The sequence below is a fragment of the Saccharomyces eubayanus genome, chromosome XI (assembly GCF_001298625.1).
Source record: "Saccharomyces eubayanus strain FM1318 chromosome XI, whole genome shotgun sequence".
NCBI classification, from domain to species: domain Eukaryota; kingdom Fungi; phylum Ascomycota; class Saccharomycetes; order Saccharomycetales; family Saccharomycetaceae; genus Saccharomyces; species Saccharomyces eubayanus.
This window is the reverse complement of record NC_030970.1, coordinates 423337-440718: the sequence shown is the minus strand read 5'-3', so window position 1 is coordinate 440718 and position 17382 is coordinate 423337. Positions and strand designations below refer to the sequence as shown.

The window sequence follows — 17382 nt, the reverse complement described above, 5'->3', positions numbered from 1 at the left end:
AGAAGAGAAGGCTTAGTGATTGACTTGATAAGCAATAGGTATATTGAACAAGCAAAACAAATTATTATTTTATTCAATAAACCATGTCTGAAAAGTTATCCTTTAAAGACAGGGTTGTCGTAATTACTGGTGCTGGAGGAGGACTAGGTAAAGTTTATGCGCTAGCTTACGCAGCAAGAGGCGCTAAAGTGGTTGTTAATGATTTAGGCGGCACTTTGGGTGGTTCAGGACACAATTCGCGAGCTGCAGATTTGGTAGTGGACGAAATTAAAAAATCTGGCGGTGTTGCAGTAGCAAATTATGATTCCGTTAATGAAAACGGAGAAGGAATCATTCAAACTGCCGTTAAAGAATTTGGAAGAGTTGATGTCTTGATTAACAATGCTGGGATACTAAGAGATGTGTCTTTTGCAAAGATGACAGAAAGTGAATTCGCATCAGTGGTGGATGTACATCTGACTGGCGGCTATAAGCTTTCAAAGGCCGCTTGGCCTCATATGCGTTCTCAAAAGTTCGGCAGGATTATCAACACTGCTTCCCCAGCAGGACTATTTGGGAATTTTGGTCAAGCCAATTATTCTGCAGCTAAATTGGGGCTCGTTGGTTTGGGCGAGACCCTCGCGAAAGAGGGGGCTAAATATAACATCAATGTTAATTCAATCGCACCATTGGCAAGATCAAGAATGACAGAAAATGTCTTACCACCACATATCCTAAAGCAATTGGGACCAGAAAAAATTGTCCCATTAGTACTCTACTTAACGCATGAATCCACAAAAGTATCAAACTCTATTTTTGAACTTGCTGCTGGATTCTACGGACAGATTAGATGGGAAAGATCTTCAGGACAAATTTTCAATCCTGATCCTAAAACGTATACGCCGGAAGCTATTTTGAATAAATGGGAAGAAATAACTGATTTTAAGGATAAACCATTTAACAAAACTCAACATCCGTTCCAACTCTCAGACTATAACGACCTTATTACTAAAGCTAAAGAATTGCCCAAAAATGACCAAGGCTCTGTCAAAATCAATTCGCTTCGCAATAAAGTTGTAATTATTACCGGCGCAGGAGGTGGTCTCGGAAGGTCACATGCTCATTGGTTTGCCCGCTACGGTGCAAAAGTGATTGTGAATGACATTAAAAATCCATTCACAGTTGTTGAAGAAATCAACAAATTGTATGGCGAAGGAACAGCCATTCCAGATTCTCATGATGTAGTTACTGAAGCTTCGCTGATTATTCAAACTGCAACTAATAAATTTCAGAAAGTGGATATTTTAGTTAATAATGCTGGTATTTTGCGCGATAAATCCTTTTTGAAAATGAGAGATGAAGATTGGTTTTCCGTTTTGAAGGTTCATCTATTCTCTACATTTGCGTTATCAAAGGCAGTGTGGCCAATATTCACCAAACAAAAGTCAGGATTTATTATCAACACTACCTCTACCTCGGGAATTTATGGAAATTTTGGGCAAGCTAACTATGCTGCTGCAAAAGCCGCTATCTTAGGTTTCAGTAGAACAATTGCTTTGGAAGGTGCCAAAAGGGGAATCATAGTCAACGTTATTGCTCCCCATGCTGAAACCGCCATGACCAAAACTATCTTCTCAGAAAAGGAACTATCGAATCATTTCAACGCATCCCAGGTCTCTCCATTAGTTGTTTTATTGGCATCTGAGGAACTACAGAAAAGTTCCAAAAAATCAATCAATGGTCAATTGTTTGAGGTTGGCGGTGGTTGGTGTGGACAAACTAGATGGCAAAGAAGCTCTGGTTACGTCTCTATAAATGAAATCATTGAACCGGAGGAAATTAAGGGAAATTGGCAGCAGATAACCAATTTTAGCAGTAACACCATTAATCCGAGCTCTACGGAGAATTCCTCAATGGCAATTTTACAGGCTGTACAAAAGGCACACACTTCAAAGGATTCCAGTGACGGAGTGTTCAAATTTACTAGCAAAGACTGTATCCTATATAACTTAGGACTCGGCTGTACGAGTAAAGAGCTGAAGTACACCTATGAAAATGATCCAAGCTTTCAGGTTTTGCCTTCGTTTGCTGTTATTCCGTTTATGCAAGCTACTGCTACATTATCCATGGATAATTTGGTCGAAAACTTTAATTATGCAATGTTATTGCATGGGGAGCAATATTTCAAGCTTTGCGCCCCAAGGTTTCCAACTAGTGGATCATTGAAAACAGTTGCTAAACCTTTACAGGTTCTCGATAAGAATGGTAAAGCAGCTGTAGTAGTCGGTGGTTTCGAAACTTATGACGTCAAAACCAAAAAACTGATAGCGTATAATGAAGGGACATTCTTCATCAGAGGTGCACATGTATCCCCAAAAAAGCAAATAACGAATGGAAACAGAGCAAGGTTTGCCATTCAACCATTTAAAGCACCACATGGAAAAGCACCAGATTTTGAGGTAGAAATTTCTACGAATAAGGATCAAGCGGCACTGTATAGGTTATCTGGGGATTTGAATCCGTTACACATTGACCCAGCATTAGCCAAGGCAGTAAAGTTTCCGGCACCAATCCTACATGGTCTTTGTACCTTAGGTGTTAGTTCAAAGGCATTATTTGAACATTATGGTCCATACGAGGAGATGAAAGTAAGATTTACCAACGTTGTTTTCCCAGGTGATACCTTAAAAGTCAAGGCTTGGAAAGAAGGTGCAATCGTTATATTCCAAACTATTGATACGACCAGAAATGTTGTTGTCTTGGATAACGCTGCCATTAAACTATCACAAGCAAAATCTAAACTATAATGAATAAAAAAATGTAAAAAAAAATTAATGACAATATTCTTTTTCATCAACAGCTCTATCAAAACACACATTATGCAAGTTCTCTTTCTAGTTTCTCTACGTAAAATATTATCTCTATTAAATATTTCTCTTTTACCCAACTCCCCTGTCATTCATTACAGCGATAGCGGTTTCATCTGCACAGACGAAAAAGGACGGATAATATTACAAAAGTGTATGTAGAGTAGGTATGTAGATACATGCATATGTTAGGAAGGGCAGGGTGAGTGGTGAATATTATGGTAAAACATTTATCCAAAAACTCATAGATTCTGCTTCGTTTGAATTTTTATCTTCGCACTTAAAAACCAAGTGATTTAATCCTTCTGATAAGCGAACATCAAAAATTTCTGGTATGTTGTTGTTTGGTTTGTCATTATTATCGTCAACAACTTCATTATTACTACTAATATTTGCCAAATTTTCAATACCTTGCTTTGTATCATTATCAGTAACATTGTTTTCTTGTTGCTGAGGTTGTGTTAAGCTGTTATTTGCATTTGAATTTCTTGATCTAACAGGCTCCTTATTAATCGTTAATTGGATTTCTGAATCCTTTGATGATAGGCTCAAATGGGATTGCAAGGTTAAAAAAGTTTGCATGGGTTGTAGAATGAAGGAAAAAGCGTTTTCATTTTGACTCAATTCATTACCGTTGAAAATGTACTCTACCCAATTCTGATTGCACGATGGTCTTGAACCTGGCAAAGGTTTTGTTGCTTGTGAATACAAATTTTTTGACGAGAAGATGTAAATTTGTTGTATTAGTCTATAAGGCTTACGTTCCATAGTATGCTGCTCCGAAAGTAATTGCTTTTCTCTTTGAATAGACTTCACTATATTATATTTGGGGATTTTTAGTTGCTCACTTTCTAAAGGATTTGTTTTTTCGATTTCAGGAGTCATTAATTGTTCATTTTTGACTTCGGATGGCATTGCTCCTATAATGGTAACTGGTTTAGACATTGATCTCTTGAAATTATTTGGATTTAGTAGGTAATCATCTGTCAATAAAGAACGATTGTAGCCGTTACCCAGACCTTCGAAATGATTGAAGTCATAATCTGCTTGGTCAATGAGATCTTCACGTATTGACTCTGGTTCGATATCGTTATCGAGAGCTGATATAGCCAATGCGCTCGTTGCGGTTGGACCACCACCAATAGCTAGGTAATTCTCGAATTCGAACTTGTCAAATTCTAAATTAATTTCACCACGTTCACTTAAGTCTTGTAATTCTGGGAAAAACTCTTTTTGCATTAAATGGTTAAAATAATTCGATAAAGTTGTTGCGTCATTATAAATCAAAGCGCTTGGATCATTAAAGATATGAGCATTCTGGAAAACCAATAGCATGTCGATAACGAAGTCGTATATTTTGGAGTAGTGACCAATTTCTAGATTTTGCTTAACAATCGATAAAGCCATTGGATTATGTACTATTTCATAATATTCGGGTAGTTCGTCTTTGTCGACCAATTCCATAAATGGTTCACTTAGTTTGATCTTGTCATCTAAACTTTTAGAAGACGAAGAAGAGCCTAGTAGAGCTTGGTTGATCCTCCTTTCAGTACCGTCCACCAGCTTATTGAAATAGTGGAGCAATTTTGATTTGACCTCGCTATTAATCAAATAGTTTCTTTTTAAGTTTTTGGCCTTCAATACTTCAAATTCAATAAACATAACTACTTGCATGGAGTTTTTCACAATCAAACTATCGTACTCATTATAGGCCTGACAATTCTTTGTCAATAGCTCGACATCCAAAAGAAAATTGCTGGGGCCGTCTTCGTACTCATAGTCTCTTGATTTGATTTCATTGATAGACATTGGCTGCTGAATTTTGTAATAATATTGAGGATGAAACTTCCTACTTGGTAACTTAATGAAATCTTTGAAAATGTCCCTGTATTTGTCAAGGAGAACATCCAAAGTAAAGCTGATAAACCTATTAAATTTGGGTATATGCCAGTCATCTAGAAACAGTTCAGATTTAGGGTTTATTGGCGCGTTATAATCCACATGCGGGGTTTTCTCTTGGTTTATAGGATGTTTCCCCGGTAAGTACTTGGGCCTTTCTTCGCTACCACCGGATTCCGTTGTTAGCTTCCGCTTCTTAACCACCATACCTGTGCTTTCTTTACTGTCCTTTTCTTTGTTCTTCTACTGCAATAATGCCTCGAACTTGTTTTGAACTTCTGCTGTGTTTTTTCGTCGTTTTTTTCTTTGGGTATTCGTTGCCCGCTTCCATCGTCAAAAGTGAGTTTTTTCATTAACAATACCACATATATATTTATACACTAATTATATATAAGGGAGGTCAGGATATACAAAAAGTTCATTAGAAGGGGACAGTCAATGGGCCCGGTTTGTCTACTTGCGACTGGCTGAAAATCTCGCTCGTTATCCTCGAGTGGAGTTTTTTTAGCTGCTCCTTTGATATTTTGGCCAAATCCGGAGATGTAAGTACAGTGAATGTATTCGACTTCGGAGCGGCGCGGCGACTGGCTGCGTCTGTAGATCGGCTCGAGGACGCTGATTGTCCACTGGCGTCGTCTTCCTCTGCACTGGCATCGTCTTCCCGCGGGCCTGCACCCTGCTCCTGTTCTTTTTTATCAAGGGCTTCTTGCAGGTCTGTTCCCTGAATAACGATTCCGCTGTTGTTTATCATCGATATATCTATGAGTTTGTCGTTAGTGTTAGCAACAATGTCCCTCAACTCTTGCTCCCTAGCCAGCAGTTTCTGCTCTTGCTCCTTCAATCGAATTTGCTCGGCATCGTATTCATCGTTGGCGTTCCCTTGTGTGCCGTAACCTGCCTGCTGTTCCCTCAGCAGGGCCTCGTTCTCTTCTCTTCCATGGTCTCTGCAACAACTTAAGACGATCCCCATTCCTGCAGCTCGGATCTGTCGTTGTGCCACTACTGATGTGTCGGTGCTCTTTGCTGTGCGAGTCACCACTCTTTTGTTCTTGTTCTTTATCGTTACTCGTGAGGCGGGTAGCGGCGGCTTGTGGTCAAACAACGTTTCTTGCTACATAAACTACAACTGTTCATCAGCGTTGAAATGGGCATTCGACAGGCAGAAAGGGGACGTAGCACAGGTATGTCGTCACTGCTGAGAGTACATTGTGTTGGGCCGTTCCTAAAAGGCTTGCCACCGCTTACTGCTGCTGCTAAGCAGACGGTCAGGCCTATTCACACTTCTTCTCCAAACGGGGATTTCATGTCGTGGTTCAAGAGGAAGAAGCAAGAAGAACACAAGGAGCCCGTTAAGGACACGAAACAGTTGATAAAGGATATCGAAGAGGGTAGGGCTGGAGCGTCTTCCAAGAACAAGAATAGATTGGAACTAATACCTGATAACTTTATTGGTGACGGTCCCAGACGGTATAAAAGGAAGAAGGAGTTAAAGCATGCCATTTCTGCTGCCCCATTCAATCAATGGTTGACTAGGGGCAAGGTCACTTCCGAGAATGAATTAGACGACGTAATATCGCAGGCAATGCAAAAAACGCTGGGCAACGATGACCAGAACGTCCAGTTTCCGGATTTAGTGGCCAAGTTCGAATTCACCAAGTTTTTGCAAGCGAAATCAGGCTATCTAATCTCAGATTATAAACTGACTACTCTAACCACTCCCCTACAGTTCAAAAAGTATTTTATGGAGAAAATTCTACCATCGGTTAACGATCCTGCACTTATTTTCAAAGAAGCTGAGCCTAATGCCATCCATCCACTTTCCGACAATTATGCTTCGCCAAACGTTTATGTCGTTAACGATATMACTCCCAAAGAGCAAAAAATTAAATATGATACTATTATGAGAGAAGTTCAGAAACTGGAAGATGATGCAACGAAGAAAGCCTTGGAAACAGCAAGATCTGCCTAGCTTTTGTTAATACTACTACTTCTACTACTACTAGCAATATCCTGTACATATATATACTTTTCTTTGAAGAATTTTGGATCTTTTCCCGTTATACTTTTTTTTTTTTTTTTTTTTACTTCTTTGTTTGTTTTTTTTTGTGGCTATATTTTCTCTTTGGCGGCTAATCCTCGAAGGTGTTAATGCAAATGTTCATTAGACTGGAACTATCGAGGATCGTCACGAAGTGGGAAAACGCGCATATTGTACATTGACAATGATCGGATGTTTAGGTACACTGCTGGTTCTCTTGGCTGGTGGAGGTAGTTTTATTTTCCCAACAATTCAAAGTATAACCGTTGCAGATCCTAACTTGTGCCCAGGTTACAATCCACAACCACTTTCCTCTTTCCTTTCCAATTGCGTATGTATAGTGAGCTTATTCAGGTTCCAGTAGAGTCCCTAGTTTCTATCTACTAACAAGCTCCATGTGTAAGAGACCAAATTTGAATAAATGCGTGTTCCATTATTTCGATGAACAATATTCATTTTGTCGGTCCTGTGTCATCGTAAATAATGAAACGATGGAAGATTCGAATAATTGCAGATGTGTACAATGTGCTTTAAGTTCTCTTAATAATAGTTGTTTTCAAGACTACTGTACTTCTGGAGATGAACAAAAAACGTTACAGAACTTTATTGAACAGTTCAAATCAATCAATGGAGTCTCGGATAACGGAGTAAGCTTGAAGCCTGGGAATAATAAATTTTCAAGTAAAAAATTGACTTACTTTGTTGACCAGAATCATACCGTTTTCAGAAATCCTTTGCCATTCGAAAAAAACCAATTAATTTTTGCAATATTAGCCTCTTTAACGAATAGCCAAAACGGCAAGCTATCACTTGCTGTGGTCAGTGAAGTTGAGAATGACAATGAATACCAGGATATAACAGAAACTCAATTTTGGGGTGGAAGAAGAAGAAAGAACAAAAAACAATTACCCAAAACAGCTGATGATGAAGATGATAATGACGAAGATCTAGTTGAAGAGAAGCATAGAGACGACAAAGAAGAAGACGGAAATAACGAAAAAGAAGGTGAAAACTGTAATGAAAATCACGGTGATGATGATGACGATGAAGGAAGACCTAGAAAACCCCCATTGCTTTATACTACAACTGAAGCTTATACATCCTATCTCACCAAACCGAGGGAAAATCCGGTCACCTATTCAGTGGATGAATGTAAAAATATAAGAACAATAACCGCAATCGTAGATACTCTTTACGATACTGAAACTGAAACTAAAACTGAAACTGAAACTGAAACTGAAATTTTAACACGAATTGAATATAAGCAAGATTTTTTCACCACCACAGAAACCAAGGTAAGAGAAATTACGAAAATCATTGGAGTCGGTAAAGTAACAATTACTGATTACGATACAATTACCGAAACACCATACGAAATTGTGACCAAAACTAAGTTCAGAAAAAAACTCACAAAAGTTACTGAAACTTCGACTGTAACTCAAACGAAAACTGCGATAACCACGTCAACAAAGGCAAAAAGAAGGTGGTTCCCAAGGACGACAACAATAACAAGTACTACAACCACAACGTTCCCAAGTACGACAACCACAACGTTCCCAAGTACGACAACTACTACTACAACGAGCTTGTTGATAACTGTGGTCAATCCAGGTAGGCTCCAGAAAATAACCGGAATCAAGTTTGGTCTTTTCAATGTTAGTGGGGAGGCTGTTCCACCACCAGATGAGAAAAATGTGCAATCAATAGTGAAAAGAAATATAATCGCCGATTCAAATACAAGCACGCAAAGTAGTATAATCAATACAACTACCACGCAAGTGCCTTCTAAATCAGAACTTGGTTCTGGCCAATATATCTCGGCGGCATCTCAACTAGACAAAAGGATTTTCATTTTCACCGTTATCACAGTCTCAATAACTACATTAACGATGCTGGGGTTTTCTTACAGGTCGCGAGTGTCTTTTAGAGATCATACTGTTGATGAATCCGACGATGATGATGATTGGTCTGATGAAGAAGTTGAACTTGATGAAGAAGATTTCTACTCTCTCCCTATAAGCATACCAGAAAAGGGGCTCAGTTTAGACAAAATGGCACAGCAACTCGGTGTAGAGTAGTAACGCGACTCAATGTGTTCAGAAGAGCGTTTCACAATTGTCTTTTTTCACCGATTCTTTCTTATATATTGCTTTTTATATGTTCTTTTTACGGTTCTTTTACACTCCATAACCCTTTATAACGTATTATTGACTACCTTATGGCTATCAATTATTACTTGATGCCCCTATATAAACCATTATAAATTTTCAAAAACTCTATTGGCTGTATTATTTTTCTCACTTTTTATGTTTAGGTAATTTAACTTGAGTTTTTAATATCTAGTTCGGTCTAACTTTTCTTCGAGTAGTTTCAACACGCAAAAGATTAAATGCATGATTAACGTATTCAGTACATATGAGCTTCAGGGTGAAGATGTTAAAAGGGAAGACACCAAGTTTTATGAAAGCTTATGAACCCTAATCTTCCCCTTTGCAAAGAATTCTTTGAAAAAATAACCACAGATTTGAATCATGATGACTTTAGATTGACCATTACCGCAAATCAGCCTTCAATTTCTTCACAATACTACGTAGATAAAAACTCTCGTTTTATAGAACTAATCGTCTTCAAAACGACATTTTTATCTCTTTTTCAAGAAGCGCATACCTATTTCAATAGAGTTCTTTCCAATCAAAGTATGTTCTAACAACAGATTTTCCGGAATTTCAACTAATGATTCTCTAAGTTTACGCAATGCAGCTCTACTTTATCCTTTTCAGCTATTAACATACATATCCATTTTCTACGCAGGCTACAGTTTTGATGAAAACTTTTATTATATGACCATTGGACTTTTATTTACAACACCTGAAAACAAAACAATACACAACTTGCATGAACAGTTATTAAGGGGATATTTCCAAGACAGTAGTATCTTAAACATACCGCATTTTCTCATTAAGGAAGTAAGGCTAGTTCAACGGCTACTTTGTTCATCAAGCAATCGCATCAATAAGTCGTCATCTCTTTGGATATTATACCGAAAGTTATATATTCTGTCCCTTCAAGCAAAGACACCAATTTCTACAGATTTTTGCTTTATATTCAACTCTTCTGGATCTCAGCACTTTTCCAACTATTACTGCTGGAACACTGCTAGATGGTTCTATGATAATTTGACGTTCGATAAAAGGACGGAGCTCTTTTGTTTAACTCGATTATTTTGCTTTCAGCATGTTAAAGACTGTTCATCATGGAGTACTTTAGCATATATGATATGCCAGCAAAAACAGAAAAACCAGTACAATATTTGTGATTTTCAAAGGCTAAGAAACTCCTTTGATGTATTTAGTACACCAAATACAGAAGACCTAAATTTTCAACTACCCGATGCTGATACTTTTATCCAAGAATTAGCGGAATGGATTGAGAAAACATATACCGCCGATTGGCCCCCATATCTGTGTCTTTTGGAAATTACCAAACTCATTGGAATTGACATAAATTCTATGCTTTCAATTTGGAAAAGTGAAGTTCGAAATTTCGAGAAAAAACACGGTTCTATCAAATTGGAAAATAATAATCCAGTTGTGCCTAAACAGTTTACAAATGATTTACTAATTTCCAAGAATTTTATACACTTTGGTTACAAAAAACTTTTCCTATACGTAGCTATAGAAAAGGAACGCTCACGTAGTTAGTTAAACAAAAGGAAAGAAGAATAGTTGAAAAAATGACTCAATCTATAATTTAGAATAAAAAAAAGTACAAACACCAGTTACAAGACGTACTACTACTGTTCTACTGCGTGCTCGTTTTTGCTCTCACTTCTCTTTTTTTGTAACCTTATTTTTTCAAAAGCAGGTATAGAAAATTTGTCAGTGAAGTGTTGACCTGGTAAAATAGGTGCTATCTGCAATATGCTTCGTATCTGTTTCTCTGAATTTTCGCTGATAGGAATATTTTTATATATACAATAATCAAGGTCCTCGCCAGGTTTTGATCTTCTAAATAGCTTTGGATGGAATTCCACACCATCTTCGATGCGCTTTTTAGCTATCTTTCTTTGTTGGTCTTCAATTTGGAATTTTTCTTCAGTTGCGACAGTGTGGTCACGAACAGCCAATGCATCTGTAACTTTTTTCCACAATTTCCTGGATTCGTACTCGCCTTGCTCATTCAATGGACGGACCTTCGGTCTCAAAGGAGATTCCTTATGTGTGTCGAGGAAGACTTTTTTTGAAGAGCGTGATTGCTTTGCATCCTTTATGTACATAACGTCATTCCATTTGCCGGATATCTCATAATACGAATTACCATCGTAGTCCTTAACAGTTCCCTCAATTGCATCGTAAGTCCCAGAGATGTACCCCTTTGTCTTGAACTCTATATCAACCTGATAATCAGGAGATTTGATTATCATGTGGTCTCCGAGTTCAATTCTCATTTTCCCAAACAAAATTCCTCTAACATATACATTTGGTTGCGTAAGAACATACTTTTCTGGTTTTCCGTTTCTATCCTTAATGTCCAGAAATTGCAAAACCGTTGATCCATCCATCATGGCAGCACTCGAATTTCCCAAAAATTTTGACTTAGGAATTACCACCCCATCTACTCTGATCGATGATTCAGGAATCATGTAAAAATAAGCACATTCTGGAGGGTGGTGGCTTGTCTGTTCAGCTATGTAATACGCTTGCTGCTTGTTGGGCAAATCCCAGTAAGCTGTAAAATACTCACCAAGGACTGGGTTCAACGGTTTCTTGACGGCCTTTGGCGCAATATGCCAACCTGCCAAATACCATTTCATGACATATAGAAATCTTTCCAAGGAATTCTTTTCAGAATGCGCCTCCAATAAAAACTCAGGAAACTGTAGCTGATTTGTGACACGTTCAAGCATTGATTTCTTTTCAAGAATAAACGTGGGCAAGGTAATCCTGGTCAAGTCACAACCCGGTCTCAATTGTGAGATAATATTCAAAATGATACTTTGACCTGATTCATCATCCTCATCTATATCATCTGTATCAACCGGCTGACTGTTTCTTGCTGACTGTGACGATTTACTACTTGTAAAACTGGATCTGCTCAACCGATGGGAATCAGACCCTACGCCTAGTTTTTTGGATCCCATTGCGATTGCTCTGTATGATTGTTCTAATAAATATATGAATTACACAGGGTCCAAATTTTATAGAACAAACAAATGAAATTCTCGAGATGCACACACCTCTTTGAAAATTGTTTTGTAGTATTTGCTAATGTTGGGTCCCCTATTTAGTACAAAAAAAAAAAAGCCTAAATATCCGGCCGAAACACGAAAAAGAAGGGCTTCGGTCACTTTCTCAGTCAATTGAATATTCATTGTCCCAAAATATTTCCTCCTAACATTTCTTGCGGCTCCCAGCACAAAACGTGCCACTTTCACCTCAGTTGACAGCTGCACGACAGACAATGCGTAGATATGAGCTTTTCCGTGGTGTGGTCTTTATTGATCTGTAAAAAAAAAACTATAGTAGTTCAACCTACACAAAAAAGGTACAAACTTACTTATGACTGGCTAATCTATATTAGTTAAATATTCAATTATGGTTAATAATGTCTTAATTTACGTCAACTGCGGCGGTCGCACCGTTGACATTATCGCTTGATGAGGCAGCATCAGACTTAGATCTTTTTACGGTCTCACGAGTGGCATCTAAATTCCTCCTTTTGCTCTTTTTTGATGGCCTTGTTTCATCTTCATCAAAAACCTCATCCGGTAAATCGTAGCCTTTAACAAAGCGTAGAGCTAGGTTAAAAACTTTATGGTCGCCATAATCCTCATTGAAGCTTCGACACAGGTTTACGAATTCTGTACATGGAATGTGAATATCAACTTTTTCCTTTTTGTTCTCAATGTTGAAATCAAGGCCTATATACATGGTGGTTAGATATGCCTTAGGTTCATCTTTGATGCTCTCATCCTCTTTATTTTCATCTGTGACCTTTTCGAGCACGTTTAATGCTGGCTCAGTTTTATGGCTACCGTATTTGTCCTGAATCATTTCATAGTCATCTKCTGTTGGACAGCAATAACTGCTTTCAAATGGCTTAGTGAAGGGATGTGCAATTTTGATTCCTGCCAACACTTCTAGTTTCATAATTAGAAGCCTCACCTTACTTTCAACAAGGCCGCTCCATTTCAAATGTTGCTCATCGTTGCCTCTTGTATACGCTGTGATCTCTAAGTAGAACTTGTATCTGAAGAAAAAATCATGTTTTTCAAATAAATTAGCCCAAGGCTTTTTATTGGAAAAAATGTCATTAGTGATTTGCACTCCCCTCTCGAATTCTTTCAAAATCACTTTTTTAGTAGATTCTGTAATATTGTGAGTAGCACACATTGAAGGATAGGCCGGTGTAATAACAGGCATTCTATGAGACCTGTCTTGAGCATAAATCTTTGGATTCCATACACGGACCTGTAATGGACCATCCTCAATTGGCCTTAAAATAACCGGTTGTGGCCAATTCCATTCTGACAAAATAATGAAAAATCTGTTTAATATAACTGCACTGCAAGCGTTTGGGTATAGTTGACAGATTCTAGCAACTAGCATAGCCCAGGCCACACCACCGGGAAAACCAAAAATATTAGCATAAACAGCTCTTCTTTGCGCCCAAAGCTTGATAGCTCTCAAAGCAATTCTAAAAACATTAGGTTTCGGAACTAATTCTAATATCTCGTCCGTTACTCTGGTACCGTTCAAAGCTCTCAAATCCTTCTCATCTAGATTTCGCAGTAAGTTTTTATCTGATAGAGTCAGGGATAAAGGTACTTGAGGCTGGTCCAGACGTGCGCAAATCAAATCGATAGAAATACCACTAAATTTAATCTTGATAATAGGGACAAATGCATCAGGAACAGGGGCAATTTCATCCAGTTCTTTTCTTTCTCTTAATAGCCCATCAAATACAGTAAAGAAATCTTCCCGAGTCACGTGCTTTGGAACAACCACTAAAGTATCGATATCACTACCGGGTCCATGGACGCCCAGCCTGTAGGAACCATAGGTAAAAATCTTCCCACCGGCATCCCTTGCCATCCCATCAGACATATTTTTTTTCTTCGATACTTCATAAACAAATCTTTGGGCCAATTCCTGTAATATTTTCAGTACCTGTACCCTATTTGCAGTTTCTTGTTCTGTCTCGAAAGACCCTTCCTTTTTCAACTCTTGAATTAAACTATCATTCAATTTATTTTCAGCTGCCGTGGGACCCACAGTGGATACGGGTCCCGTAATACCAAAAACTTTCTGAGAGCTCATTCTATGACGTCTTTCAAAAACAAAAAGCGATGCTCTTGAGGGGCTTCTTATCTAGTTTCGAATTTCAGTTTATTTTAACCGAAAGGATTCCAATGGTAATGTAGTGATTTGCCTGGTTTAGTGTCTTTGAACTTGTGTTACTGAAACGTTTTCTTGGAAAAGAGTTAGTTCTGCGGGCTACTAGAATGCTATGAAATTTTAACCGAAGTCGATCAATGCCTGGTGATTCTACGTGCAGGGAACGCTCGAGGATAATACCGCTTGTGTGTTTCAAATATGGGCCAGTTTTCTAAATCAGTGTGTTAATTAATGGATTTCTTCCCCAAACACTGTGGGCGGGCCGGGTGACTGAGGCGTCGTTGGATTCGCGTCGCTTTGCCATCAGAGAACAAACATGTCTTCCAAGACAAAACTGTGATAGTATTGAAATGTACTCCTATCAACGTCTTGGAGAGGTCTTTTATAACACTTGAAAAAGGCAACGATTACTCCGCATTTCATCTAACTGAACATCATGGATGAACATTTAATTTCTACTATTAACAAGCTTCAGGACGCTTTAGCCCCTTTAGGAGGCGGATCTCAATCTCCTATCGATTTACCTCAAATCACTGTTGTAGGCTCTCAATCTTCAGGAAAATCCTCCGTTTTGGAAAATATTGTTGGTAGAGATTTCTTGCCAAGAGGTACTGGTATCGTCACTAGAAGGCCTTTGGTGTTACAATTGATTAACAGGAGACCCAAAAAGGCGGATCATGCCAAAGTCAATCAAGCCGCAAATGAGTTGATAGACCTAAATATCAACGAAAATGAAAAGAAAAAAGAGGATCCACATCAAAATGGGCAATCTGAGGACAACACGGAAGAATGGGGTGAGTTTTTACATTTGCCCGGTAGGAAATTCTATAATTTCGATGAAATAAGACAAGAAATCGTCAAAGAAACTGACAAAGTTACAGGTGCTAATTCAGGTATCTCTTCTGTACCAATCAATTTGAGAATTTATTCTCCTCATGTTCTAACCTTGACATTAGTCGATTTACCTGGGTTGACAAAAGTTCCTGTAGGTGATCAACCTCCTGATATTGAAAGACAAATTAAAGACATGCTTTTGAAATATATATCTAAACCAAATGCTATCATATTGTCAGTCAATGCTGCCAACACAGATTTGGCCAACAGTGATGGTTTGAAATTGGCCAGGGAAGTCGACCCAGAAGGAACAAGAACGATCGGTGTGTTGACAAAAGTTGATTTAATGGATCAAGGTACTGATGTCATTGATATTTTAGCTGGAAGAGTCATTCCTTTGAGATACGGCTATATCCCAGTCATCAACAGAGGCCAAAAGGATATCGAACACAAGAAAACGATCAGGGAAGCGCTAGAAAATGAAAAGAGATTCTTTGAAAATCATTCCTCGTACAGTTCTAAAGCTCATTACTGCGGTACACCATATTTGGCTAAAAAACTAAACTCGATTTTGTTGCACCATATTAGACAAACTTTGCCTGAAATCAAAGCAAAGATTGAAGCCACCTTAAAGAAATATCAAAATGAACTTATAAACTTGGGTCCAGAGACTATGGATTCCGCTAGTTCTGTTGTTTTGAGTATGATTACTGATTTCTCTAATGAATATGCTGGTATTTTAGATGGTGAGGCGAAGGAACTTTCCAGCCAGGAACTTTCTGGTGGTGCCAGAATTTCTTATGTTTTCCATGAAACTTTCAAGAATGGTGTAGACTCTTTGGATCCGTTTGACCAGATTAAAGATTCTGACATTAGAACCATCATGTACAACAGTTCAGGCTCGGCACCATCCTTGTTTGTCGGTACTGAAGCCTTTGAGGTTTTGGTAAAACAGCAAATCAGAAGATTTGAAGAGCCATCGCTGCGTTTAGTTACTTTGGTGTTTGATGAACTTGTTCGCATGTTGAAACAGATCATCTCACAACCAAAATATTCAAGGTATCCCGCTCTTAGAGAAGCGATCTCTAATCAATTTGTTCAATTCTTAAAAGACGCTACTCTCCCTACAAATGACTTTGTTGTTGATATAATCAAGGCTGAACAAACTTACATCAACACAGCCCATCCTGATCTTTTGAAGGGTTCTCAAGCAATGGTTATGGTAGAAGAAAAATTGCATCCTCGCCAAGTTACTGTTGATCCTAAGACTGGTAAACCTTTACCTGCTCAACCGCCATCCAGTAAAGCTCCAGCTATGGAAGAAAAATCAGGCTTTTTTGGCGGTTTTTTCTCCACTAAAAATAAGAAGAAACTGGCTGCTTTAGAATCACCACCTCCTGTTTTAAAGGCCACGGGCCAAATGACTGAAAGGGAAACAATGGAAACAGAAGTGATCAAGCTGTTAATCAGCAGTTATTTTTCTATTGTTAAAAGAACTATCGCTGACATTATTCCAAAAGCTTTGATGCTTAAACTAATTGTGAAAAGTAAAACCGATATTCAAAAGGTTTTACTCGAAAAACTATACGGAAAGCAAGATATCGAAGAATTAACCAAAGAAAACGATATCACAATCCAAAGAAGGAAAGAATGTAACAAAATGGTTGAGATATTAAGAAACGCCAGCCAGATTGTTTCATCTGTATAAGCTATTCAAAACTATACTAGTTGCTCATTTGGCTTCGAGTATTTTTCGTGCCTCTTTCAGCCACCCCCTTATATATTGTTCTTATATACGTAGAGCTAATTCATAAAAATATGTTTTTGGTTGGTCTCATTTAGAATCTAGATAAGTTGCAATCAGGCTAACATAAATAAGAGAGAAGTTTGAATTTGCAATTATCATTATCCGTGATTTGATCATATCTAGGAGGTACTTTATCTCAACCCACTATCATTTTTTCTATAGATCACTTTACCAATGCGGCTAGCGTTACCAGGATAAACATGTCAAAAGATAAGCTTGGTTCGGCCGAATGAAATTAACGTGAAATCCTCTTTTCATATTCCTAACTCTTGAAATGTTAGATGTTCTCATAAATATATATTCATAGCATTAACTTCCAATTTCTCAACTCTTTTTTATCACATGACCAAATTGTATTAATTATATAAATAGAAGAACAATATATCAATATATATGTAACTTTTGAGAAAATTCTTTATAAAATATATTTTATGTGTTTGATATCCGAACCATAAATATGCTTTTCATTATGAGAAGCTCAGGAAGGTTTTTTTTTTTTGGATAACGTTTTGTCCGGTGTCAAAAGAGAAAAACAATATGCACGTTTCATTGACTATTGGC

At 37.9% G+C, this 17382-nt stretch overlaps 9 protein-coding genes across 9 annotated transcripts; 5 read left to right on the top strand and 4 right to left on the bottom strand.

Moving 5' to 3' along the window:
* Positions 1-83: 83 nt before the first annotated feature.
* On the top strand, positions 84-2786 carry FOX2 (bifunctional hydroxyacyl-CoA dehydrogenase/enoyl-CoA hydratase FOX2; the record flags this gene model as incomplete). The annotated part of the gene is made up of 1 exon (XM_018366453.1): positions 84-2786. One exon carries the CDS (start codon positions 84-86, stop codon positions 2784-2786), a length of 2703 nt encoding a protein of 900 aa, XP_018221045.1.
* Positions 2787-3062: 276 nt separating this feature from the next.
* On the bottom strand, positions 3063-4952 carry RSC4 (Rsc4p; the record flags this gene model as incomplete). The annotated part of the gene is made up of 1 exon (XM_018366452.1): positions 3063-4952. The coding sequence occupies one exon, from the start codon at positions 4950-4952 to the stop codon at positions 3063-3065; it is 1890 nt and encodes a 629-aa protein (XP_018221044.1).
* Positions 4953-5166: 214 nt separating this feature from the next.
* Positions 5167-5715, bottom strand: MEH1 (Meh1p; the record flags this gene model as incomplete). Its single annotated transcript, XM_018366451.1, has 1 exon — positions 5167-5715. The coding sequence occupies one exon, from the start codon at positions 5713-5715 to the stop codon at positions 5167-5169; it is 549 nt and encodes a 182-aa protein (XP_018221043.1).
* A 174-nt stretch (positions 5716-5889) lies between these two features.
* Positions 5890-6714, top strand: MRPL13 (mitochondrial 54S ribosomal protein mL50 MRPL13; the record flags this gene model as incomplete). Its single annotated transcript, XM_018366450.1, has 1 exon — positions 5890-6714. One exon carries the CDS (start codon positions 5890-5892, stop codon positions 6712-6714), a length of 825 nt encoding a protein of 274 aa, XP_018221042.1.
* Positions 6715-7178: 464 nt separating this feature from the next.
* On the top strand, positions 7179-8861 carry DI49_3377 (uncharacterized protein; the record flags this gene model as incomplete). The annotated part of the gene is made up of 1 exon (XM_018366449.1): positions 7179-8861. The coding sequence occupies one exon, from the start codon at positions 7179-7181 to the stop codon at positions 8859-8861; it is 1683 nt and encodes a 560-aa protein (XP_018221041.1).
* Positions 8862-9253: 392 nt separating this feature from the next.
* On the top strand, positions 9254-10484 carry ECM9 (Ecm9p; the record flags this gene model as incomplete). Its single annotated transcript, XM_018366448.1, has 2 exons — positions 9254-9479; positions 9595-10484. The coding sequence occupies 2 exons, from the start codon at positions 9254-9256 to the stop codon at positions 10482-10484; spliced, it is 1116 nt and encodes a 371-aa protein (XP_018221040.1).
* A 92-nt stretch (positions 10485-10576) lies between these two features.
* Positions 10577-11923, bottom strand: OSH6 (oxysterol-binding protein OSH6; the record flags this gene model as incomplete). The annotated part of the gene is made up of 1 exon (XM_018366447.1): positions 10577-11923. One exon carries the CDS (start codon positions 11921-11923, stop codon positions 10577-10579), a length of 1347 nt encoding a protein of 448 aa, XP_018221039.1.
* A 469-nt stretch (positions 11924-12392) lies between these two features.
* Positions 12393-14102, bottom strand: PAP1 (polynucleotide adenylyltransferase PAP1; the record flags this gene model as incomplete). Its single annotated transcript, XM_018366446.1, has 1 exon — positions 12393-14102. One exon carries the CDS (start codon positions 14100-14102, stop codon positions 12393-12395), a length of 1710 nt encoding a protein of 569 aa, XP_018221038.1.
* A 514-nt stretch (positions 14103-14616) lies between these two features.
* VPS1 (dynamin-like GTPase VPS1) lies at positions 14617-16722 on the top strand (the record flags this gene model as incomplete). The annotated part of the gene is made up of 1 exon (XM_018366445.1): positions 14617-16722. One exon carries the CDS (start codon positions 14617-14619, stop codon positions 16720-16722), a length of 2106 nt encoding a protein of 701 aa, XP_018221037.1.
* Between the last annotated feature and the right edge of the window lie 660 nt (positions 16723-17382).